Source organism: Topomyia yanbarensis, chromosome 3 (assembly GCF_030247195.1).
Source record: "Topomyia yanbarensis strain Yona2022 chromosome 3, ASM3024719v1, whole genome shotgun sequence".
Taxonomy (NCBI): domain Eukaryota; kingdom Metazoa; phylum Arthropoda; class Insecta; order Diptera; family Culicidae; genus Topomyia; species Topomyia yanbarensis.
The window spans coordinates 154334267-154362160 of NC_080672.1; the positions used below are offsets into that span (position 1 = coordinate 154334267).

At 38.6% G+C, this 27894-nt stretch overlaps 1 protein-coding gene and 1 non-coding gene across 2 annotated transcripts; one reads left to right on the top strand and one right to left on the bottom strand.

Annotated features, from left to right (window-relative positions):
* Window positions 1–27057, top strand: LOC131687936 (synaptojanin-1). The gene is made up of 7 exons (XM_058972034.1): window positions 1–479; window positions 9120–9305; window positions 21361–22797; window positions 23001–23183; window positions 23245–23356; window positions 23454–25011; window positions 25072–27057. Exons 2-7 carry the CDS (start codon window positions 9179–9181, stop codon window positions 25336–25338), a joined length of 3684 nt encoding a protein of 1227 aa, XP_058828017.1. The 5' UTR covers window positions 1–479; window positions 9120–9178; the 3' UTR covers window positions 25339–27057.
* LOC131694370 (U6atac minor spliceosomal RNA) lies at window positions 27035–27138 on the bottom strand. The gene has a single exon (XR_009306482.1). It is a non-coding gene; the product is annotated as a U6atac minor spliceosomal RNA (small nuclear RNA).
* Between the last annotated feature and the right edge of the window lie 756 nt (window positions 27139–27894).

Consider the following 27894-nt stretch of genomic DNA (forward strand, 5'->3'; position numbering starts at 1 on the left):
CGATTTTTCAATCGCGAATGAAACGTCAAACTATTTGAAGAATATGCAGACATCGGTTTGCAAGTGAAAATATTTACTGGAATTCGTATTATGAAGCAATTCATTCCGTGAAATCAATCATGTTCTACGTTAAACTTCATCGAGAGTTATTCTGTTTTCGACAAACAAGTTATAATTTCGTGGATCCAAATCATACATCATAGCTTAAAAACAATTTAATGGAAAATAGAAGTCTTGTTCCGAAGGCAAAAAATTGTGTCAAAATTACTTGAAGCAAAGGGAATGGATTATTCTTACGTCATACTGTTTATCTTGCATTCATTTCCTAAACTACGAGGAACAACGAATACAATAGTGCATTAATATAAACTTGTCTGAAGTGGATACAGTATTTTTCATCCGCTTACTGCAGGGATTCAGACGTGGGGGCGTATCAATATTCTCAAACATCTGGTGGAAGCACGCAACAAAAGCGAAAGGTATGTATGCGGAATGGTTGCCAGTAATTCAAATGAGTACAAATTTTAAAACATGCGTAGCGCAATGTCCTAAATTCAAAGATCTGGCAGAAGAAGGGGTTGTCCGTAGAAAAAAGGTAACCCGAAGAAGCCAGTGACCTTAAGGTTAAAACCTCTATAATCAAAATAAAAAGAAAAAAATCCAGAAGTAACAAGTGACGACGTCATTGAATTCAAAGATTGGAAGTGTTTTATGAAGGATAAATATAATGAAAATATCCCATTTCTCAAACTTATACTTACTGCGCAAAAAGGGGTACAAACGCATTTTATTCTGCTTCCAGTGCCAGAAACAAAGTACTCACAATATAGGCTCTTAAGCATCTCTTATGTATATTGATGATGTGTCATCTGCCAGACCTTTGCTTTTAGACAAGGCGTAATGCGGTCCTAACTATAGCACTCTAGTTAGAGTGTGGCCAAGAGGCCATGACGTATCCAAACAAACATGAAATTTGACGTATTTCTATTGTGTATGCGTCAAATTCCATGTTCGTTTGGATACGTCATGGCCTCTTGGCCACACTCTAACTAGAGTGCTCTAGCCCTAACATGTTTAATATTTTTTGTCAATACGAGAAAGTATTAGGTTCTTTTCTGACACAGTTAACCTCACTTTTCTTGACAGTTCACTCTTGTACTGTTTACATGAACTTTTTTTGGAAAATTTTGTGAACGACTAGATTTGCTCGAAGCAAATCGCAAAAAATTTTTATAAATCCATGTAACCTGTACAACAAATGCACACATTTCGACGTCAACATTTCATAAGGCATTATATACAATATGCTCATGTTGAGAAAATGGCGTCTGAAAAATTACCTCGTACTTTACACAGTTTATAAAGAACAGTTGCGCAAAGACTGAAGCAAATCTACCTATTGAACACTCAAAACGTCTACCTATCGGACACGAAGAATAACAATGCTCGAATGCGTGGGGAGTATCGTTATTATGTGATTATAATTATGAGAAAAAATTCAATGATGTAATATTAACATTTAAATAATGTTAATATTTTACTAAATGACAATTATTAAAAAATATATGTTCACTGATATTCAAATTCGGCACTATTTTAAACACCGGAACAGCTCTTCCACCGACAGTGGAAATATGAAGGTATTTCTCATAGTTAAAGTGCAGCTAAAATTTTGACAAATTTGTGTATGCATTCCACTTATACATATGTACCTGTTTCAAATTTATCTTACGCTGCAAATTCGACTGTTTTTTGTCGCACCCCAATCAGACGGCAAGCGGCAAAAATCAATGCATTTCGTTCTTTGATTTTCAAATGTCAACTTTCAGTTCACTCCACACCAACTATGATTAAAATTAAAAGTCTCCCTTAATCATTCACTTTCAAGTTGGTGGGATTTTCCTGACTAAACCGTACGTCTTCATTTCAAATTGATACTTTTTCATTAACCAACCAAAGCTGTCATCTGCTCTGTAGAAGTCAGTTTAGGTTAAATGTTACATGTTTTGCGTTTTCAAGCTTCCCAAGTAACCAATAAGCATTATAACGTAGCCTAATATCTGCTTTAGATCCACATATAAAGCTGTCCTAAAAAGCCGTGAAGCCCTAAATGCTTATTTAATGCTGATATTATGCCAGAAAAGGTGAAATATAGTGCTATTACTGTGCGGAGATTGACAGCTCGTTTCTGCAGTACTAATGCTATTATATAGCAAAAGCGTACAAATGTCAAATTTGAAAGCCTTATATTGGCACTACTAATGCTATTAAAAAGCTTCAGTTGGTTGTCATTGTCCGCCATGGTTTTAAAACCATTTCTTATGTTTCCTTTCGGTATGATGAGCAAAAAGGAAAAATTTTAAGATAAAATATTCTGTTTAAAACCGTAATTGACTCTGTTCTGATGCATTGCAATGAATATCCTTAATGGGTTTTCGTTCTCACATGATATGAATGTTTACGAAAATTACCTTTAGTAAGTCTCGAACTGAGGTACCTTGCCTGGTCCTTCACGGTAAGTGCGCTGCGTTTGCTTCCTGGACTATATTGCATATGTTCGATTGAAATGAAATATGCCGAATATAATCTTCAAGAAGAGTTGCATAACAAATAAACTCACAGCATTACAATAGCATTATATCAGCTTTTTATATGCTCTATAATGGCATTAAATGCACTTGTAAAGCTTACATGCTTTAAAGATCCTTGAAGCATGTACGCGTTATATCAGCTTTATATACGCATATAGAGCAAGCTATAATGCTATATGTCGGCAGTGCAGTTATGCATTATTGATGCTAATAAAGAGCTTTATTGCGTTGTTAATGCTGTAATGGAGTTTCAATGCAACATTAGTGCAAATGTATAGCCAATATAGTGCAATGGCTTAATGCTTATGGTTACTTGGGTTACATGAACAATAAGAAGTATGTTCATAGTAGTTTTGCTTGAAAAACCTAGTCAATACCACAGTAGAGGGATATTCATAGGGCCAATGAAATTGAAAATGAATGGAAAATGATTGAGCAGCTCGGCTGTTTGGATGAATGATGCAAACAACTGAATATTGAACATACTAGGGCATGATTTGAGATTTGTTTCTTTTTCAAGTTCAAAACCACCTGTTGAAAATTTGCAGCTCTGGCAAAAACCGCTCTCAACAAAGCTGAACAAGAAAGCCTGATTTGCCACAAAGCCAACGCGAATTCTCGAGGAGTCGGCATGGCAAAGATAAAAGGCCCAGCTGCACCACCTGAAATGTGCCCTGAGAAGATGGAGATCATCATCGAAAGGTTTTCCACGCAACCTGAACCGATTTTCGCCGTACAGTGAAGAATGTTTCAGTAGTACTAGCTGGGAAGCAATCGTCTATTCGCTGTACAGCATGAGTAACTCTGCAGGATATTACAGCCCAAGTAACAATAGCAGTTTTATAGCATGCTACAAGTGCAATCTAAGTTTGAGTGGCTTTAAAACTGTCATAAAACCTAAATTGTTACTAGGGAGAGCTACTTTCCGTACCGAACACTGATCTATGAAACAGACGATTTTAGATTTCGCATATGATGTGGTGTTCCAAGTAATCGGAGAATCACTAAAAGAGGTGCAAGCACTAGCCACGGAGACGATTGTTCATCATAAAACAGAGTTTGTGTTTGTGCATCCAAAAAATAGCAACAGGTGAAAATCGCGGTCAGAGAATATATCATCGACTCGAACTTTTAAAATTACGACGATTATGCTAAGGGAAAAATTGTGAGAGCAACCACAGATTTGATGGAGGCGCCAACGCACCGGGCTCTACGAACCATCTGCAATCATCGGACCGACACCCCTGATCAGACTAGTTCCACCATTAGGGACTAGATCGAGTAGGTCGAGTGAAGCGCCAGCGGTGGGTCGTCGAGTTTTCAGCGAACCGGAAGTAGCGAACCAGAAGCTACGCTCCATCCGGTATCGTCGAACCGACCTAGCCAAGTACTGGATTTATGGGCTATCAGAGTAGATTGCAACAAAGCTGGGAGCTAAATGACTCACATAACGGGAATCGGTTTCGGGAGAAATTCCGTCGCCGAGGAGATGGCTCACGAAAACAGGAACTAAATGGCTCACAGAAACGGGAGCCAAATGGCTCACGGAAGTTCACCGCTGCGATTAGCCGAATAGGTGTTCGGAGCTAAACGGCTGCTGTATGTATGCTCTAATGCATCATTTTGTGGCAAAGACATTTATCTACGGCAATCCACCTTGTATTTCAAGCGAAATGGAATTTTCAACAAAAGAAATATTCGAAATACATCGTGATCTCGATCTTGTACAGGGTAACTATCTTCGGAAAACTTGTTCGGAAGATCAAGAGCTAGTCTGTGGAAGACTAAATAGTTTTCTACTCTACCACTAGGTAGTGCCAGTGATCATGCTATTTTTTGAGTTCGCTGTATCTCAAGACCGAATCAGCCTCCCCACGATATAACGCTTTGATGCAATCTCGTGGGGCAAAAGGAAGGAATAAAAGTAAGGACTGTTTTTAGTGGTTAGGCACGAAAGTGATTCACACCTATTGTCAATGTACTTTTGAAACTTTTCAACCTTACTATAATAAACACACGCGGACATTTTCACATCTCGACGAACTGAATCTAATGGTATATGAAACTCGATTACTCCGGGTCTAGCTTGACAAGTCTAGTTTCAGAGTGATTGCATAGCCATCCTTACATGAAAAATGCAAAAATGAAGTGATGATTCGTATACCTTTCATAAATCCGTACGACTATCAAATGAAGTTCTCCGATGTAGCTACCTACTGCGCAGCAAGATGGGGGGAAATTCAAGGATTTTGAAGATGTGCAGTGCACGGAATAGAGCCGAATGATTATCATGTACCAAACAAATCTACAAGTCTTCAAACACAAGCGATAAACCAAACATGTCGTTTCCATCAGAGCTCGAAAAATTAGAGTATGCACAGATTGTACATTCGCCAGGCTACTGCATACGAAATACACAATAGAAATGTCAGAGAAAACCATATCAGACGGAACGAAAACTATCCAAGCAACCAAAGTTCTTAACGAACATTCAAGTTTTTATTGGAAATTTAGAAACAGATAAACCGCTATTAGAAATTGTACTATTGTAATGTTGTAATTCTATTGTTTGTTTGAATGGCTTAAGTAAAACAAACAGCTCAACCCCGCTATCCGAAATCACCCTGCAGATACGTCCACGAGAACGATCGAAAGGAAATGTAAAATGAAAACCTGTTTTAATCCACCTAGCGGTGCAATTGTGCCTTTCTCAATCATGAACACGAGAATGTTTGCGTTGTTTATATTCATTAAAAGCATTCAAATGCAAATATTACATTTTATTATTATACATGACATGACAAATATACAAGAAAAGAAATCATTATTCGAGTTCTAAAATTTTGTAAAAGAAAAAACAGCCACGGTAATATTGAACTGAAAAAAGGTGCGAAATCGGCAAAGTCCAAAAAAGTCGATTTTCATAAAAAAAAAAAATTCGTGATAACATAAAATCTCGACGTTTTGGCATCAAAAATACGAATTCGATTTCTGAAATTTCATGGGGTCACCCCTTTGAAAAAAAAATTAAGTTCCTGCTTATATGGGAATTTCATATGTGACCGGACGGTTCAGTCTATATTTCCGGAACCGTATAAGCGATCCTTGTGAAATTTCATAGACATCTGTGGGGATAATATCGCTATCATTTGGGACTAAGTTTGTGAAAATCGGCCCAACCATTTCCGAGAAACTGCTATGAGTTTGCTAGTTTTGAAAGATGGCCGCTTTTCTCGGGCACTTCCGGAACCGTCTATGGTGTTCAATGTAGTCAACGATAGTTTGTTTGGCCGTCGGTGACATAGAACTGCAAATTTAAGTTGTTTGAGAGACATTGTAGCGAAATTTTTACCTTTTTTGCTTTCATCGGAGTATCGGTTTGAATTGGAATTCGCTTTGTGAACACACGCCACAACCCGTAACTCCGGAACCGGAAGTCGGATCGGGATGAAATTTAATAGCCATTTACGGGGACGCAACACCTTTCAAAAAATTTTCGAGATAACATAAAATCTCGACGTTTCATGCATTTTAAAGATGTTTGGCATCAAAAATACGAATTCGATTTCTGAAATTTCATGGGGTTCCCCCTTTGAAAAAAAATTGAGTTCCGGCTTATATGGGAATTTCATATGTGACCGGACGGTTCAGTCTATATTTCCGGAACCGTATAAGCGATCCTTGCGAAATTTCATAGACATCTGTGGGGATAATATCGCTATCATTTGGGACTAAGTTTGTGAAAATCGGCCCAACCATTTCCGAGAAACTGCTATGAGTTTGCTAGTTTTGAAAGATGGCCGCTTTTCTCGGGCACTTCCCGAACCGTCTATGGTGGTCAATGTAGTCAACGAATATTTGTCTGGCCGTCGGTGACCTAGAACAGCATATTGAAGTTGTTTGAGAGACATTTTAGCGAAATTTTTACCTTTTTTGCTTTCATCGGAGTATCGGTTTGAATCACAATTTGCTATGTGATCGCGCGCCACAACCTGTAACTCCGGAACCGGAAGTAGGATCAGGATGAAATTAAATAGCCATTTACGGGGACGCAATACCTTTCATTTGAGGCCAAGTTTAGTCGAATCGGTCTAGCCATCTCCGAGAAACCGATGTGACTGTTATTCTGAATTTAGATACTTCCGCCGGGGCTTCCGGAACCGATGATGGTGGCCAATGTGGCCAAATAGACTTTGAATGGATGTTAGTGACCTAATACTACAAATCGAAGCAGTTGTGGTCATATTTTGGAAAAAATTTCACCTTTATACATTCATTGCAGAATTTATTAAAATCGACATTTTCTGCGTGTTCGTACTCATCACCCTGTAATTCCGGAACCGGTAGTCGGATCCATCAGAAATTCAATAGCAGCCTATGGGAACGTTGCACCTTTCATTTGAGACTAAGTTTGTCAAAATCGGTTCAGCCATCTCTGAGAAAAATGAGTGACATTTTTGGTCACATACACACACATACGCACATACATACATACACACAAACATACACACACAGACATTTGCCGAACTCGACGAACTGAATCGAATGATATATACCAAATTCGTTACTGATACTTTTTGCATGTATCAGGCAACTAGCAGCTGGAAAAATGGATTCTGACATGATTATGACTTTCATTGGTTTAGTTTTCGATAAAAATACACTGAAAAAAAAATTTAGTTCGGACAATGAAAAGTTTTTTCAAATAACTTTTTTTCCTTGAAAGTGCCCAACTTGAATTTTTGACGGTAGGTAGGGAATATAATTATCTATCTTGGAACAAAATTTCATCCAAATGAAAAATGGTTTTTTTTTGTAAATCGACTTTAAATTTTTAAAATCGATTTTTTTCATTGTAGGAGTCAATGAAGAATTTTTTCAATATTTTTATTCCAAAATTTGACTAATTTTGTGAAAATCACTCCTACAACATTTTTTGTAGGACTTTATTTTTAGACTAGAGCAATTTGAAAAAAATGATAAAAAAAAGTTTGGCCCTTTTCAAAAGACAGACTAGATCATTTTTGGAAAAACAAAGTATGCAAAGTGGCTTTTTGTGACAAAGTCTTCAAGTACAGGAAGTTCATTAAAATCTGAAGCGGACCCTACACGAGACAGAAATATTGTCATTTAAATTCTACAGAATCAATATTAACAAAATGTCCTTACACGATCAATTGGTTTATTGTCAATATTTTTGCTCTTGTAGGGTCAGCTTGAGAGGGTGCTGCCAACATTTGTTCGAGTTGACGCGAAATTCGTCTATAGCTATAAAACCCCAAACAAACAATTCTCGTGCGTTTTTTGAAAAAGGCCAATAAGCATACTGTCAAAATTCACTTTGAGAGGACATTCCGGACAAACCATTAATTGCAGATTATAAATCACGGTAGTAGACGAAAAATAACACTTCTCTCTTTCATAAAATCTTAACATCCATTCTCGGTGAGTTACGGTTCATCCGAAATATTCTCTCAAAATAAATTTTTAAAGTATATATGCTCATTGGCTGTTTACAAAAACACGCGAAAATTGTTTTCGGCGCTATGTACAATATTCAAGCATTCCAAAGGGTTTTTGGTATATTGGGGAACGGTTAGATACCATACGATTAAGGCTCAAGTTACCTCAAGGCTTGGTAGTATGCGTAAGAAAAATTGTGTTCAGCTTTGCCACCAGATTATCCATTTATACCTTTTCAAAACTCTAAAAGAAGAATATCAGTCGATTTATTAGATCATCAGAATTCAATTCATGCAAAATACCTGCTGGAAAAACCATCGGCTTAGCTGGATGGTGCTTTTGAAAAAGTGGCTGTGATTTTTTATCACACTACCACACCGAGCGGGGGTACGCAACACAACTGCGCAATGAAAAAACCACAGCCACTTTTTCAAAAGCACCATCCAGCTAAGCCGATGGTTTTTCCAACAGGTATTTTGCATGAATTGAATCGTGGTGATCTAATAAATCGACTGATATTCTTCTTTTAGAGTTTTAAAAAGGTTTATATGGATAATCCGGTGGCAAAGCTGAACACAAATTTTCCTACGCACACTACCAAGCGTCCAGTTCTAACACATGCCTAAAAACGGTAACTTGAACCTTAAGAAAATCGATACTTTGTTACCAAATACGACATTTAATCATTCAAAAAAAATTGTTTTGATTTTCATGGCTGTGATGCTGACTGTACAGTGAGGCCTTCCATTACATGGGGCTGATTTAACATTTACCGTGGGAAAATATTTCAATCGTGAGAAAGTATATGAACTGAAAGACAAAGAAAAATAAGCCAAATGATTTCTTTCTTCAGCGGTCTTCGATGGTAGCTTCACAGTACTTTCCACAGGTGTAATAGGTGCTGCACTTATTCAAACTTGGATATAAGCAGTATATCTCTTTTATTTGCACTATACCGGTGTAGCACCAGGTAAAAACGAAAATGCTATAAGGTTAATCTATTACTTTTAATACCCCTCACCGCTATATGAATGTTTAAAATAACTAGCTCTCTCCCTATTGCAGGTAACAGAAGTGGATTCTTCAAATACTGCGAGTTCTGCTCCGCTCACCCCACACTCAACATGGCCATGTCGAAGGGATTCCGTGTGCTCGAGAAATCCAAACCACCTTCGCCGCACAGCGTATTGTTGGAACACAGAAACAAGCCGGAAACGCTTCTTTTTGAATCGCAAGCCGTCGCAGTGTTATGTAAGTTTTAACCAGCTGATTGTAATTGTTAGTCCGCGGTACCGCATACTTCGGCGATTGGGCACTTTCGCTTTGCTTTATTCGTAGCATACATTGAAGCGTGTCACCGTTTGGCATTGATGCTTTAACCGTGCGGAATGATGCTTTAACCGCGCAGTGCTAACATGAACAACGTGTTGAGCATTTGCGATTTTACTTGAGATTCGAGCTGCCAATTTTTTGAATCTTTTTGACCCGATTTCATTAGCCTATTTAATCTGACATTTATTGCAGTTGGTGGGACCATAGACTTAGATTCCGAGAGTTTGTTTGGGGTTTTAAATATTCATCCATATATTACAACATTCTAAGAAAAGAGAATTATTAAAGGCTATTGTCAGTTTGTGGTACACACCAAATAGAAATAACTAATTTGATGGCATCATGTAAGTAAATCGAGTCACATACAAATGTGTCTTGTACAATACCACAATGTATTCAATATAAATTGATCGTAGTTGGTTCTACGACTTTTTCCCGAAAACCATTCCCAGATACTAAAACACCGAGGTGTTTCCCCAGCAAAAAATGTTCTTCAAAAAGCCATTCCTTCGAAAGCACCAATTCCTAGAAAACAATATTCCAGAATGTACGGTTTCCCAAAGAAATCATACAGAATAAATCAATGCCCAGAAGTACATTTTGCAGATATAACCATTTCCCAGATTTTTTTGGTAAGATGGGGAAAGCGTCTATAATACTTTGAATTGGGAAAAATCAAAAAGCTTATTCAGAATGTTGGCCCTCGAAGAGTGCACAGCTAGCAGCATTAGACAACAGCAGTATTTTTACATTTCTTTTAATAATATAAACATACATGTACGATAATTTAGTGCAGGTATATTTTTGAGGGTCATTTAGAAACAACCCGCCTTCCTAGGATCCAAACAATGAAATAATGTTATGTATTGCGCTAGTTGGTTGATTTTAAAATATTAGTAACTAAGGTTGAGCCGTGGAAAGCCCCTCCCCAAGGTTGAGGGGTTTGACGGTATTGCAAACATCATCAGGCATATTGCGTGCATCAGCGCTAAAGAACAACTGCTGTTAAATGATGATTGCAGCATTACGCCTCGATAGTGGTGCATCGAGAGCGAGAGGGCTTATGCGCCTTTTTTATGTTCTATGTTTCTTCATACTCTGCACCAGCGCATACCAGCACTCAACCACTGGTCTGTGCGCGGTGATGTGACCGACTGGCGGGTCGACATGCATTGACTTTTGCTGTGTGCCGTGTTTGCAAATATTGTTCCACAATTTGATGGCGTTATTTGTGGACGGGGCTCACAGTGGGAGTCATTGTGTGTGTCCATTCATCGAATTCGTCATCGTGCATATACTAATTAAATTAAATTAATAAAGTAGAATAAGTAGAAACCTATTAGTTGTAGCTTTCTGATGATCGTAGTTTTTCGTACTAGTGTACAACTGTTATGTGCTAGTCGTATGTGTATCTATGTATGTATTCGTTTGAGTATTTGTGACAGTTGGGTGAGGGAATGGATGCAGAGCTGACGTATATGATATAATAGTGGCTAATACTTCTTTTGATTAATCTGAGCATTTGGTTCTATTCATTGGGGAAAGTCGGGCTGGATAAGTTAGGGTGAAATAAATTTACCGTCGCACATGAGTCATCCATTCCCGGCCAGCATAGCATGGTGAAAGTCTAACAGCATGCAATTGTCGTTAATGATAAATATACAACATTTGCTGCATTTAGACGAGTTTGATTGCATGTTACATGTGTTTTTCTATTCTACTTCATTGGTCTGTTTCTTTGTGCATCTATTAGCTTGCTTTTCCATTATTTATGTATACCAAAATAGTATTGTTCAATTTATACACTTCTAGTCAAGCTCTTTACATCTTTTTTTCTTTATTCGGCATGTTATGATTCCTTTTATTAGTATATCTCTACTATACGCTATCTATGCTCATATAGGTACAAACGCTCGTGGCCTTCGCGATAACACAGGCCTGACCACGGGCGCGACCACGCACCCCAGTAGTTAAGTAAACGTGGTATCTTTACACTTCCAAACGCGGTCTCAAACATTAACCCACCACTCGCGCGATCATGAAACGGTCACGTCCGAAAGTTTTACCGGACTGGACTAATGCCTTCAGTTGAACCAATCAAAAAATGACGCTCATATTCACTAAACAACACGTTCCATGGTGACATGACCTGGAACTCAAGATTCCCCATAGGGAAACGGACTACCATCTGTACCATACACTAGAAATTGAGCATCGGATTCACGGTCCGCGCGCGATCAAACAAGATTACGCGCTACATCCTTATAAAATCAAAATTATACACGCGAAGTCACACACTTGTGATAATCACGTTAATATACAAATGTTTGAGCCCTTCGCGACCATCCCCAGCAACTACACCTGCGATCTCGTAAACATGATAACATCTCGGTGATAAAGTGAATGTCTCAGCTCCTATAAATTTTCAGACGCGGTTTCAAGCGTGAACCTAAAAACTCCCGCACTCGCACGATCATGAATCGATCACTTCCGGATGTTTCTATCCTTGATATCAGCAGACCAGGTGCATGCCTTCAATTGGATCAATTAAAAAAAGAAAACTCTCATATCCACTGGACACCACATTACATGGCGACATGACCGAGGACTCTAGTGATGTGGGGTAACTTAGTCCCTGTCAGAATGTGAATTGTACACCAAAAACTAACTATCAGAATGAAGGTCCGCGTGACCATCCAAGAACGCACGCGTATATAGGAAATGTCACACCGTTACAAAATCCAGTGTTGTACACGCGAAGACACATGAACGCGAGCACGCGTGACAAACACGTTAGCATACGAACGCTTAAGCCCTTCGCGATTACCAACGCACACCTACGTTCGCGATCGCGCAAACTTAGTAACATCCCGGTAATAAGGAGAACGTTTTAGCACTCACGAAGTTTCAAACGCTGTCTCAAACACGAACCTACAAACGTACGCTTTCGCGCGCTCATAAATCTGTCACGTCCTGAAACCATTACTCTTTGTCCTAAAAACTTAGGTCCATACATTCAGTGGGACCAATCAAAAAATAAAGCAAATATCCACTAGACAACGCGTTCCATGGCGACGTCACCGGGAACTCTAGTGATATGGAGGATCTCACACTCTTTTAGCATCTTAGCAGTACACCAAAAATAAAGTATTAGATTCACGGTCCGCGCGCGATTATCCAAGAACACACGCGAATATGCGAAAGGCACACGATTATAGAATGGAATTCATACACGCGATGTTGCATACACGTTAGCACACGCGACATACAAACGCACACGCGATCGAGCACGTTAACGTACAAATGCTCGAGCGTATCAACGTTTGTCAACGCGATCGCGAGTCCCTACGCCCGCCATACCTGAACCGTACAATGAATATCACATTCAGAATCACGGCCCGCTACAATTGGCCTAATGCAGTGTTTTAGTGGGCGACATTGCCTGTCTCGTCTGCAAATTGTAATATGTGATTCTGACGGGGAGCCCTTCCGAGAACCTAGCTCTACAGCTCCAGTAGGACAACTCAAAAAAAACTAAGGTTGAGCCGTGGAAAGCGTCGCCCCTTACAACCAAGTCTGTTATTCGTTCGCATACTCAATTTTCTCGAACATATGGATTGATTCCTTCTTTCAAACGTGTACAGTTCTTTGAATCTGTATGGCAAATAATTTGCACGCAAACCCACAAACTTTCATAAAAGAGTTTTCCTTCTTTTAAACACGAGTTGTTCTTTTAAGTTTCATTTTTTGAAACATTTGATTTGATACACTTTTGCTGTTACGCAATGTTTATTTAGAGTCTTTCGAGATAGTGACTGGGATAAAAATTTCTTATTTGATGCATTTCATTAATTGTATGATGGCCATATCAATGAAGACGTTCCTGATTGACGCTAATGTTCATTAATGAATACAAAATACATTTCAGCTACGCATCGTCCGCCATCGAGTGCGACCTCTCCTCCGCAATTTCAATGTGGCATCTAACCCAATTTTAGTGGAGAGATGCCGCACGATGACAATTTCTTTTGAAATTATCGATGCCCGTATGCCTTCTAAAAGGACGTCGCGATGCTACTGAACGCACATAATCATTAATAATATGTTTGTAAAGTAGTAATAAGGATTATTATACATCTAGCAGCATAGAATAGCATAAGCATAAGAAAGAGATCACCCGTGGTTGCTACTCTGCCGTTCACGTCCGAATGCAGATCTTCTGGGAAAGGAAGAAATGTTAGTCTGATATATGTCACTACTAGAGACCGAGGAATCCTCTGCATCTCCACATGTATCACGGAAGGGGAGAGTTGTTCAAACGCTATTGGTACAGATTTAACATGTAATAATTGCTCTGGGCAGCCGGCTGCCAAGAATTTGGGTACTTTAAATTTTGTCGGACAGCTGACTATGACGAGAAGGGGTTAAAATATTCGCTCATTCTCACGACAAGCAGTTTATCGCACAGCTTTTTTATCCTTAGTAGGCACGTCCCAATTTTTCACCTTTCAAGAAATTGCGAGAATTTGCTGACAATGCAGTATGGTAGCGTGATAATTTGGCAGTTTTGAACCTTGTGATAAATTAAGTTCAAACAAAACCAATAATATATTACATTATAGAATTTATTTCCCCATATTATTGCAGTATTTTCATTCTTTATCTACTCATTTTTGTGAATTTTGGCGAAACCATTAGTTATTCGGCAGTTTTACATTAGGCGCGAAAATATCATCTCATACTATACCGCGAAAAGATGAGATCCAATGCTGTCTTGTCGAGAAAAGTTGGAGAGCAAACAATGTTACATCGTATGTTTGCTTTCTTATTGCTGGTCGAAGTAGGTGAAATATCGCCTCATTCTGTTCACGAATGCGAAAATTGGAAACCCTGATGAGGAGCAATACTTATATTTTCATAAATCGGTAACGTTCACTTTTCTATTACGCGATGAATTTTTCGTGGATTCTATCGAGTTGGTGCTGATTTGACCAGTCAATCGTTTGAATAAAATGCGGAGTCATATACTAGAGGCATTTGCATGTGTCTCAATTTTTTCTTGTGTCTGGTGCTATGCTTGTAGATAGTTGAAATTGCACATATATAATGGTTTCATAGTAAGAAATAATATGAAAACAGGAATGGAAACTGTGTTACTTCCGTAGCATTAGTACAACAAAATGCCGATCAACCTCCACGCGCGATTTATTTATTGTTATGATTACTACTAGTTATGCCAAATAAGTACTAAAGAAGTATAAATCCATGAGATAGTTGATATTTAGTATTGTAGTTCTGAGTGAAGATATAGAATACAGTTAATTCCAACAGAAGACAAAACAGCAACAGGAAAAGCAACTAAAATCTCGAATCAAACAAAAAGAGTAGAAACGAACTGAGACCGCAACTATATAATATCGACAATGTTGAATGTTTCATATTCACAACAAACTTACAAATGTACTGTTAATTTCACCAAGAGATGACAAAAAATAAATTGCGGCTATTGTGAGATTTTTTCTTGTATTCCGCATTTAATCGGTTCAATAATTTTGTTAGTCTACCTTGAGTACGGTGTTCTTGTTTTCAGTTTGCGAGGTGGTTTGAGTTTCAATTTATGGTTAAGCTGAATAAATGCGGAATACCGAAAAAAATCTCACTATAGTCGCAATTTGTTCTTAGTCACCTCTTGGTGGAATTAAAAGTTCGAACAGTACATTGGCAAAGACATATGTAAGTTTGTTACGAATATGAAACATTCAACCTGACAATAAATGCACTTAAGCATATATGTTGTATATGTATCGTACTCTTTACAACTATAAAACCTCATTTATCATAATAATTTTAATAATCACGTGCTAAACTAAATTTTAACAATAGAACTGGCGACATTCTAAACAATAGAAGTTGCGATTTGCTATGCAACAGAAGTTGCCGCGTGCTAAATGATAAACACCGCAAGGTGTTGAACGCATGTTTGAACATGCCCGTTGGTCGAGTTCGCGTGCGCTGTGGCTAGTGCGTTATCGTGGGCATAATCGGAATGCGCCGCATGTTGAACGAGCGCGGTGCGTAACAAAATCCTCTATATCTCTGGACAGAAACAAAAGGACAAAAATATCTTTACAGAGTATTGAAGGTGAATGTTTTCCGCGTCATTTGATATATTTTTTGAATTTTTATAGCGCTGAAAACACGAAAATATTTTAAATTATTTATTAAAAATTTTATTAAAAATTAAAATTTCATTCATTGAGAAAAAAGAACAATTCCATTGTTTTCAAAAGTTTGAAAGCCTATAATTTAAATAAAAAAAGCAATTTTAACAAAATATTTATACCAAAAGTTACACTCAATGACCCCTACACAAAAAAATATTTTTGTCATGAAAACCGGTGATTTTGTGGAAATTTCGAGGCCCACTTGACGTGATGTGACTCTACTACTTTTTGTTTCGAAAAATAACATATCATGGTTTGGAATGGTAAAGTGCTCAAATCGAAACCAATTATGTTTTACGATTTTGATTCTAAGACAACAATGGACCTCTTGTGTAATATTAAGGTTTATTTAAACATCTATTATGTACGAAAGAATTATTTTTTTTCAGTCACGCATACATACAAGCGTTTCAAGAACTGACCTGATATTTCTTGATAAAATTACCTAAAACAGAAAGTCCAATAAGATTTATAAAGCTTCGACTTGTAGCTTCTCGATGAACCTGTTTTAATCCACCTAGTGGTGTAATTATGCCTTCGTCATTTATCAAAGCTATGATTTTATAGTTTTAATAAATTTTGTTCAGTACAGGAATTTCCAAACATGGAAGTTATATTAACCCTCAAAGGCGCAAATCAATTTTTTTTCAAATATTGTGAAAATTGTCTCATAGTTTCAATACATTACTGTGATAATTTTGAGAAGTTTTTCGCAATGCTATTTTAAAACAACGTTATGCATTTAAGGGTTAACTATATTGTACACAATACGTCTTGTATTTAATGATTACAATATGTAAAGGGCGAACACGAAATTATTGCGACACCAAAAATGTCATGCAAATTTTCTTATAATGTTTAAAACCAAACCAAAATTTTAGGGTAGTTTTATACATGTATTTACTTCAAAAATCAAAAGAAAAGTTAATCGATGGAGCCTTGAGTGTAAAATTGAACGCATTTTCGCTTGATGCCCTCCATCAAAGTCTTTACAGTGTCATCCGGTACCAGTTTCTCACTTTTTTCCATTTTCTTAACATGTCCTTCTCGTCTTTGACTGTCTTCTTGCTCTTCCGAAGTTCCCGCTTCATCATTGCCCAGTACTGCTCCACCGGGCGCAGCTCCGGACAGTTTGGCGGATTCATGTCCTCTGGAACAAAATGGACAGAATTGGCCTCATACCACTCCAGGACACTTTTAGAATAGTGCCATGATGCCAAATCTGGCCAAAATAGCGGAGCTTCGTCGTGCTGCTGCAAGAACGGCAAAATGCGCTTCTCGAGGCACTCAGATTTGTAGATCTCGCCATTTACTGTGCCCTTTGTCACGAAAGGCTCAGTCCTCAGTCCGCAAGAGCAGATGGCCTGCCAAATGAGATATTTGGAGGCGAACTTCGACATTTTCTTCTACTTGAATTTGTCGTCGTAGAACTTGCTTTTGCCGGTGAAAAACTCCAACCCCGGAATTTTCTTAAAATTGGCCTTTTTATACGTTTCGTCGTCCATCACACAGCAGCCATATTTTGTCAGCATCTTCTCGTAGAGCTTCCGTGCCCGAGTTTTAGCCGTCGATTGCTGCCGCTCATTGCGGTTTGGGAAGTTCTGTACCTTGTATGTATGTAGTACAGCTCTCTTCTTTGCATTCTGGACGTAGCTCTGCGACATGCCGATCTTTTTAGCCAAATCACGGCTTGAGACGTTGGGATTTGCTTTAATCATCCGCTTCACCTTTCCCTCCGTCTTTTTGTTCTCCGGTCGCGGTTTTCTTCCAGCTCCTTTGCCGTGGTCCAACGTCAACCGCTCCTGGAACCGCTTCAACACTCTGAAGACGGTTGAATGGTGAATGTTCAACATTTTTACCAACTGACGGTGCGACAGGTCAGGAAATTCCAGGTGTTTGGAAAGAATTTGTTCTCGACTCGCGTTGGTTCACCTCCATTTTCGTTGAATCGAAAAACACGATTTCGAGTTTGACAGCATGTAAACAATACACATCAATGAGAAAGTGTGCAAAATTTGGTTGATTCTTACCCAATGGTAAGAATTTCGTGGTAATTCCGTGTTCGCCCTTTATATTGCACTAGCTAATACCCATCGCGCGTTGCTGCGATTTTCAACAAAACAGGAGGAAAACACAATTTGTTCCAAAGCGCCATCTGGCGGGCAGATAATCTCCAACTAATAGCACACAAACACGCCCCATAACAAATACCAACTGTGTATAAATTTTTACGGAAATCGGTTAAGCCGTTTTAGAGTCTATAAATCATATACATACAAACTTTGACTTTTATATATATAGATAGATAGATTATTTATATATAATATAACTGGTAACAGTGTAACTAGTGTTTGACAGAGTGAATTTTTATAGCAAGACTCAGAGTCTGCACTTTAAGAGTCAAGTACAGAGGAATGCACTACACTGCATAATAAGACTAGTTCTGAAGACAATTTTCAATAGAGCTTTAGTAACATTGAGATCCTCTTTCGATTATTACGGCATCACTACAAAACTTAGCACTAAATTTTCAGTGCATATCGAAAGCTGACCATAGTTTGTCCCAAAGCCGTATTTAGAAATACAAAACTGATGGCCCTCAAATACTTTGTTTTAAAGCAACTGATGGCCCTCAAATACTTTGTTTTTGTCTTTGGCAAATTTGTTAGTTTTTTGCCGATATTTTCAAATGAATGGAATTAGGGTGGCCCTTGTGGTTGGGGTGTTCAAAGTCTCGACTGTTTAGATTTGCGAAGTTTACCTGCGGAATGCCTTACAATATAATAACACAAATAAATTGAAGCAAGTTTGCTGAATAAACAAAACTATCTATAATGGTTAATTTGTTATGATTTTTGTTAAAGATTTGGCGCAGGGTGGCTCTAAAAAATCGGTAAAAAAGGTTGTGAAAATTAAAAAGTATTTGAAAAGGTTTAATAGATTTTCAGAGCAGCGCTTAGTGCACGGAAGTGACGGAAGGTTATCGAAGAGTTTCGTGAAAAAGAAAATTCCAGTAATGATGATGATTTTCCCTAACGGAGTTATAGAGTTTTTTATTTGTTCTTAGGCATTAGGATTAGCGATAATAATTCAAATCAAAGATACTACTGGGAAGTCAATTTTGAGAAAAAGCAGTAAAAAATCGAGTTTTTTGGCTCTGCATATACCCCATTAGATAAATTCAGTTTTCCCTACACAACACATTGATTGAAGAATTTAGAAATGTTATTAACAGAGCATTAGCAATAATTGGTTTGTCTATTTTATGGGCCGCTTTTCAATTGATTTGGTTTAGCCGCTATCCGAATATAGTGATAAGAGTTATAAGAAATGTAACATTACACTGTTAGTTGGATTAAAAGCGTTTTTTTCTTTCATCTCATTCCATTTCTCATATGAAATATTTTTGAAGACGTAAATTGAAAATTCAAACGTTAAAAATAAGGTTCCATTTTTGGCACGGTTCCGGTTTGGCAACTGAAAAAACGGAATCCTATTGTATAAGAAAAAATCCAAAGGGGGGAAATTAAATGTTGAAAATCGACAAAAAAAATGTTGTCGAGATATGTCCAAAAAATAGCATGAACCATCAGTATCTAGTGTCAAAACAAAACGAAAACCGCTGATAACAAATTGTAATTTTTTTTAGATCAAAGGACTTGGAAATTTTTGAAAAAAAGATTCTAAAATCGAAAATTTTACTGTAATGCCCTATGATTGCAAAAAAATTTCCCATCAAACTGGGCTTGGGAGCAGAACAAATATAAAGATGGCAGGGATTTGGGATTCCAACTAAATCATCGTGATGAAATTTATATATGGTTGTTACCAAATAGCTCTCAAAACACACCTGTACTGAATTCTGCAATTTGTTTTACATGCATGTTTATATTATTAAAAGAAATGTAAAAATACTGACATTGTCTAAAGTTGCTAGCAGGGCACTCTTTGAGGGGAGTAAAATGACCAACATTCTGAAAAAGATTTTTGATTTTCATCAAGATTTTTCCCAATTCAAAGCAATATGGGTGTTTTCCCCATCTTAGCAAAAATGTCTGAGAAATGGTTATATCTGGGGAATAAACTTCTGAGTATTGGTTCATTCTGGATAAGGCTTTTTTGAGAATGAGTATATTCTGGAATATTGTTTTCTAAGAATTGTTATCTTCGAAAGAATGATTTTTTTTGGGGAACAGTTATTTCGGAGGAAAACACTCCGATATGTTAGTTTCTGTGGTATAGTTTTTGGAGGAAAGCCGTAGAACCAAATCTTCATTGCAATATTCAACACAACATGAATTATCAAATTCTTTATTTTAATTCTAAATAAATAATGTCATCCTAACTTCCGGTTTTAACACAATGCAAATCATTTCAAATGTGACCGAATCGAAAGCGAAGAATGTCGATCGATGGAAGAGGGAACGAGTAGTACGACTGAAAAGATCAAATCAATAAAAAAGTAAAACTTCTGCGGAATGACTTTCTGGGAAATGGTAAATTCTGGGGGATGGAGCTCTGGGAAATTGTATATTCTGGGGAATGACTTTCTGGAGAATAGTATATTCTGGGTAGAGTTGCCACCTCTGGAGAGGCTTTGACCCGGAGATTTTCACTGATCTGGGGGGTGGTGAATTTTGAGTGGAACGAGACAGAAATTAGAATCAAAGCGATTGCTAGGCATTTTAGAGCACTTTAATCGATTTTTATAACCACGTTAAAGTAAAACTGTAAATTTTTCACGCTTGAGAACGGTTTTATCGATTTAATGTGGTGTAGTATTTCACTTCCCCGTCTAAGTGCCAATAATACAAAAGCACCTGCTACTCTCACTGTGGAGGTCGAACGAACATTGCTCTCCTCCACATCTAACAGCAGAAGGAGAGCAAAGGAGGCAGAGCTGCGACATCACACTATGTGGTGTCGGTTATTCGTCACCAACAAATTTTAATTTCCCAACAAAGGGGCAAAACTCACCTCCCTAGCTCAGTTAAGGATCGCTGCTGGAGTAGCAACAACACCGCAAGAACTCGTTTGATGTTGACCTAGTTAGTTGGATTGGAACAAATCTGCCAAATAACTTTTTTACACCATTTTGAGCGGCTTAGTGGAATGCAACATTTCAATTGTAGCACATAGCGGAATATTACTTTCCTTAACCCTCCGGAAGTCGCGCATATGGCTTACCGAACGAGCAGCCGCTGGTTCCCTAAGACGATTTCGCTAGATTTTCAGAGCAGCGTGCACTCAGTGCACTAGTGCGACTTCCGGTAGGTTAATTTGTAGTAAATTTTATTTGTTTTTCATTTTCATTGCTTTGTGAAAGAAATTAGCAATATTTGGTGAACTTTTCGCCACCTTGTAACGAAGAGTTAGTCGGGAAAAATAAATCTGAACCAGAGTAATAGTTAATTTAGACTTTTTAAATATTTTATAAAGAATCAATTAATTCCAAAAAAATTTAACCTATGCTTCTTCCCACCAAACCCGGAGAAATTGATGTAAAACCCGGAGACCAGGAGATCGCGCCCGAAAACCGGAATCTCCGGGTCAAACCCGGAAGGGTGGCAACCCTAATTCTGGGGGGGGGGGTGGAATTCTAGGGAATGGCTTTCTAAGGAATGATTTTCGGGAGAACAGTATACAATCGATTATCAATCTTGATTTGCACTACTATATGAGGAATTAATATCGCCCTTTTTAGAGATGCGCAATAACAAACTATTTCCTTACTCTGTGATCTTTCGCAGCCGCTCAGGAGACAGAAATAGTTCGTAAACAGTACACGAAGGTGCTAGACGCATATGGCTGTCTCGGAGTACTCCAGCTGAATGCTGGTGACAGCTCGTTACTATATCTAGTGATGGTCACAGGTTGCTTCTCGGTCGGCAAAATACTGGACAGTGAAATCTTCCGTATTACCCAGACGCAGTTTGTGTCGCTCCAATACCAACCTTCAAACGAAGATCGTATTTCTGAAATAAGGAAAGTGCTGAATTCGGGAACATTTTATTTCTCCTTTCTGAACCCGACTGCCAGTAGCAGTTTGCAGCAGAACGGAGGTAGATTCAACTTCGATATAACACTATCGGCCCAACGAAGACGAAGAACTACGGATACTGATAATAGGTTTTTCTGGAATCGGATGCTGTTCATCCATATGCTGCGATTTGGAGTGGACTGTAACTTCTGGCTCCTGAAAACTATGTGTGGTTCGGTGGAAATTAGAACCGTGTATGCCGGAAGTAAACAAGCCAGAGCTGCTATCATTTCAAGACTTAGCTGTGAACGAGCGGGAACGCGTTTCAATGTGAGAGGAACCAACGACGAAGGCTGTGTGGCAAACTTCGTCGAAACGGAACAATGCATCTATTTAGAGAATGAAATATCATCTTACGTTCAAACGCGTGGAAGTGTTCCATTGTTCTGGGAGCAACCAGGTGTTCAAGTGGGATCTCATAAAGTCAAACTATCGCGTGGTTATGAATCATCTAAATCTGCGTTTGACCGTCATATGATTTCTATGAAGGCCCGCTATGGTAAACAAGCAATAGTTAATCTTCTTGGAACAAGTTTAATTGGAAGTAAAGAAGGCGAAGCAATGTTGAGCAACGAATTTCAGCGCCATCATAAAGAATCAAATCATATGGATGTTCCACACATTGTTTTTGACTACCACCAGGAATGCCGGGGTGGTAACACAGGTGCCCTTTCCAAATTAAAGACTAAAATCGATGCCATGTGTGCGGATTTCGGATTATTTCATGCTATTGGAGAAAACGCGTTACGTGAGCAAAAAGGAACAATCCGAACTAATTGTCTCGATTGTTTGGATCGAACAAATTGCGTTCAGACTTACATTGGGTTGGAAATTTTGAATGAACAAATTTCTCAAATGTCTGCATTTTCCGATAAAAAACAACAAATAAGTTCCCGATTTGAGGAGGTGTTTCGTCAGATGTGGATCAATAACGGCAACGAAGTGAGCAAAATTTATGCCGGCACGGGTGCTATACAGGGTGGCTCAAAATTGATGGATGGAGCGCGGTCGGCTGCCCGAACGATCCAAAATAACTTGCTCGACAGTTCCAAACAGGAAGCTATCGATGTTTTGTTAGTTGGTTCAACGCTTAGTTCGGAACTGGCGGATCGTGCAAGAATTCTGCTGCCCTCGAATATGCTGCATGGTAAGTAATCAAAGTTAAAGCTCATACAGAATGCTTCGTCAATGATGCAACGTCAGGAACACTTTGAAAAACTTTTACGTTATCGTGACATCGTCACCTCGTTTGCGGCAGAAAGCAGGCATTGTTTAGTAGGCTCTTAAAATAAGGCTTTGGCGGAGCATTCTGGTTGTGATAAAAAATTATAGTGATACCATCGATTGCAGCGCCCACGGCTGTCCTACGAGAAATGTGTCGCCGCTATGAGGAATTTGTTACTCCTTTGGAAATTCGGATCGCTTGTGGAACGTACAACGTGAACGGTGGCAAGCATTTTCGAAGTGTTGTGTACAAGGATGTTTCTTTGGCTGATTGGCTTCTGGATTGCCATCGGTTGGCGAGGTCGAAATGTAGGATTTAGCAGTGAAAAACCGAATCTAGAAAACACATAACACCTTTATTACTTTTTAGCTCTTGTAGATGTTAGTCATACCGAGGATACAGATGAACCACCGATTGATGTCTTTGCCATCGGTTTTCAGGAAATTGTTGATCTGAACGCCTCAAACATCGTTGCTGCCAGGTAAAAGATAGCGTAGTTCAAAAACTCATACTAAGATAGGATTTAAAATGAATCGATATGGATTGCAGCCCGAAATTAACAATATATTACGTTTCAGTTCGGACAACGCGAAAGCCTGGGCTGAGGAACTGCAGAAGGTAATCAGTCGAAATGAAGAATATGTTCTTCTGACGTATCAGCAGTTAGTTGGCGTATGTCTGTACATCTACATCCGACCACAGCACGCGCAATATATCCGTGATGTGGCTATAGATTGTGTCAAAACGGGACTGGGTGGTGCGACCGGCAATAAGGGTGCGGCGGCGATTCGTTTCGTCATCCACGGAACTTCGATTTGCTTCGTATGCGCTCATTTTGCCGCCGGCCAGTCGCAGGTTGCTGAGCGGAATGCAGATTATGCGGAAATCACACGAAAGATTGCTTTCCCAATGGGCCGCTCATTGAAATCACATGACTATATATTTTGGTGTGGTGATTTCAATTATCGAATTGATATGGAGAAGGATGAACTGAAGGAGCTACTGAAACAAGGTGACATAGGTTCTGTACTACAATTCGATCAGTTGAGGATTCAACAGAACACAGGTAGTGTGTTCAATGACTTTCTAGAAGGTGAAATATCATTCCCTCCGACGTACAAATATGACTTATTTAGTGACGACTACGATACGAGTGAGAAATGTCGCGCACCGGCTTGGACTGATCGGGTTTTGTGGCGACGGCGGAAGCAAAGCCCAGATGCTGACAAACATCCGAACTGGAATCCTGGTAATTTAGTGCACTACGGACGCGCAGAACTAAAGCAAAGTGACCATCGTCCTGTGATTGCGATAATCGATATTGGAATTTGTAAAATTGATCAGCAAAGAAGGTCGCAAGTGTTCAACGATGTCATTAGAGATTTGGGACCACCGGACGGAACAATCCTAATTCAAGCAACGAATCCCTCTAACAGTGGTGCTGATTCTGGAGATGAAGATGAAGGTAGCATTTACGATGAGAATTTGATGAGCGCCCTCATCCAGGAGTTGACGCAGATTGGGGAAGTGACACTAGTGAGATTTGTGGGTGACACAATGTGGGTTACCTTTCGGGATGGACAATCAGCATTGACTGCTGCACAAAAGCAATTTGTCCAAGTTTGTGGAGTTAGTCTTTCGATTAAACTGAAAACCGAAAATTGGATTGAGAGTGTAGAAAAAGAAATCGAGCTCTGTACACCAAACACTGTCAGTTTTTGCGACAATCAAACGGGCGACTATAATAGTCTTGGTATACCGGAAGTTCCATCGCGTCCCAAAAGTCCACCCACTCATCAGCAAGCGCCATTACGACCTGCTCCGCCAGGTAGGCCCCCGTTGCCGAAGTCACCTCAAGCATCACCAAAACATCAACCAAGTCATCATCACTTTCCCAAGGCCGGGGTTATCAGTTTGGGAGCAGAAGTTTTGTTGGCATCAAAATTACAACAAAAACCTCCCATACCTCCAATACCATTGATGCCGTCGTCCGTCACCTCTAAAACTACTCCTCCCGTTGAGGAATATGCCAGTTCTAGTCCGATTGCTGGTTCGCCTGTTCATAATCCTTCCTTCTCGACCGTCACATCTACCCAGGATACTGGAGCAATCTACGAAGAAATCAACGATGATGTGGTATGAACTATTTGACCTGTTTTGATTTATTTCCAAATTTAATTATTCTCGAATTTGCAGACCATACCAGAACCACGCGGTCCTCCTCCACCTCCCCCTCGATGCGATGTTTACGATTTGGATGTAGTAAGCAACAGTAAACCAAATAAATCATCTCCTCCTGGAACATCCGGCAGTTCCGGTGCTGATTCACCGCAATCCTCGCTGTCATCGGGGACTCCTAAAACGAATCCTCCTCCACTACCCGTTCGTAGAGGTATACCTCCTCCAATACCAAACCGAAGTGCGGGAGCACCACCTCTACCGGCACGGCCAAACAATCCGTAAGAAACTCCCAAAGCTTATGTTTAAACTAAAGTGACCAGATGTTTTCGAGGCGAAATCAAACTATCACTCATATATTGTTACAACAGTTATGTGCTGAATACCACAATATTTACTTACTGTAACTGTTTTCACACAAAATCTAACCGGAAAGCAGATAGTCACTAAAAGCAGCAATCTAAGCTATAATCACAAACTGACTGTACATGTTGCAAACATAAGTATTTACTAACAACATTCCGACGTTAATTGGCATTACTTATGATTTTTAATTTGAGTTAGAATAATAGCTACTGCAATCGTGAGAGCAGCTTTATGTGTGCATAATTATGTGTATTTATTGTTAACTTATTTGCTGAAACGTTTGTGTAGGTACTATTATGATCTGTTGCAAATGTATAAAATACTGATAGAAAAAGATAGATTCCTTAAAATTTCGTTATTGTTAGGTATTATAAAGTTTACCAATGTACTAAATAAAGTGTTGTGTTTAGAAAATAGACAACATTTAAAAAGATTTCCCAAAATATGTTTATAGGCATTTTTGTTAAGTAATTCGAGACGGTGAAAAATAGTGGTTACAATTTATATCGAAGAAAGACATGATACAATAGCTATTACTGTATAACTAACAGTGTTTTAATAATTTACTGCTGGTATGTTAGAGAATGTAGCGATATCTAGTGAAGGGTATTGCAATGAAATAATCCTTGTAGGAAAGGCTAGAGCAAACAATCTATTACATATGATCAATTAAAGTATCCGTTACAGAAAGAAAAGAATAAATTTACAATGAGTAATTGCACATCTTTTATTGACTTGTGCATCACATTGTTTACAACGATCAGTTTCGCCTACAAGATCCAAGAACGTTCCGCCAGGATCAGTCGTCTCTGCCGTCAATTTGGATATGGTCAACTACCACACTCTGCTGTTCTATCTGGTGGTCTCGCAGTGCAAGGGCTCGTCTATAATTTGATCCACATAAGTCACAGCATTACTTTAGTTTATTGCTCGCCGGTGTTCTTGCTATTATCTTCGACTCGAATACAAGGACCCACTCCGAAGATGAGAACGGTTTGGTGTGAATTTTTTATGACGGCAGTTTTAATGGCTTTCGAACGGAGTTTGCATTGGTAGTTTCGCTCGATTGCGTTTGTAGGTGATAGGTTTACATTGAATGTACCTTAAATCCGAAAAAAACTGGTAGTCGGCAAAACAAAAATAATGGGAGCTCGAAAATTCATTCTTTCCGACATAATGGGTACTGGTAGTTTTGTTCTTCATCACAATGATTAGATTTTCCGAACGAATGTGGGTCGATCAATTCCAAGTTCCGCTTGATTTTGCTGTCGTTGAGAAAGCCAACCACATTTGAAGACTTTTTTTTCAATAGGTCCAATCTGCAAAAGAGAGCTTCTCTTTGTTTACTTTCTCTTCCACGAATTACTCGGTCACCTTTCTGATTTCCCTTTAACTGTTTGCATAATAAGCTAGTAAAACCTTTGGTCTTTCGAAACATACTGATAAATGTTTAAAAAGTTTTATGCTTTTGCAATAATAAGCGAAAGAGAAAGCGAAAAAAGAGGGCTATCATTTGCAGATTGGACCTAATGAAAAAAGTCTTCATTTGTCCGAAAAAGCAATTCGTCATTAAGCAGAATTTACTTTAAATTTGAAGAAAAACGTTTGCAATAACAAAAAATTGAGGGAGCCCAGAAAATTCACGTGTGCCTCTGGGCCCCCGATTGTGTTCCATCCTTGTCAAGGGGAGTGCTAACCTGCTCTCCTTTCAAAAGACACAAACTAAATCGATGTGTAAGAATATATATAAGCGAAGGTATTGCAAAAATCGTTCTATCGATGAAAACAAAACCTTATAAATGTTTATTATTAAAGCAGACCACAAACTCTTTACACATAGACGCGCGGGTACAATAACACGTTACACGCTTACCTAAATGTGGGTAGAACCTACCAAAAATAGACTAAAGTGCACCTCCTCACTTTTGTGTAATACGCTTTTAACTAAAATTTTGGATAGTGTAGGGACTACCCAAAGTTTGGGTAACGGATATCCCAAGCGTTGGGTGCAGAATGGGTAACCCAAAATTTATAACGAGCGGATAACCCAAAATTTAGGCACCCAATATATCTATCTCTATCTATCTAGGGACCGTACACTAATTACGTAAGGCATTTTTAGAACATTCCAACCTCCCCCCCCAGATAAGAATTCGTAAGATTTTGACGAAATCCCCCTCCCCCTACATAAGATCTTATCATGATTTTCGTAATTAAAAATCATATTGTTAATTCATTAAATAAGATAGCGAAAACGATACTTATAAAATTATTTCAAGAAAATTCATGACAAAATTTAACTGCAATCATCTGTAGAAATTTTATTTCCATCCTAGTACAACAACTATTGGGTGATATTTAGAAAAGCCAATCTGGTCCATATAATCTGCTTCGCTATATTCCACTTCCTTTGAATCTATTTTCTTGTGATGCAGAGCTCAAAAGAATTTATAACCTGTTCTGGCATGAATTTAT

Excerpts from the sequence above, each read along its gene's own strand:
- LOC131687936 (XM_058972034.1), top strand. The coding sequence starts at position 9,179 with ATGGCCATGTCGAAGGGATTCCGTGTGCTCGAGAAATCCAAACCACCT. Across the intron at positions 9,306-21,360 it reads GCAAGCCGTCGCAGTGTTAT|CCGCTCAGGAGACAGAAATA; the intron begins GTAAGTTTTAAC and ends GATCTTTCGCAG. Across the intron at positions 23,357-23,453 it reads TCAAACATCGTTGCTGCCAG|TTCGGACAACGCGAAAGCCT; the intron begins GTAAAAGATAGC and ends ATTACGTTTCAG.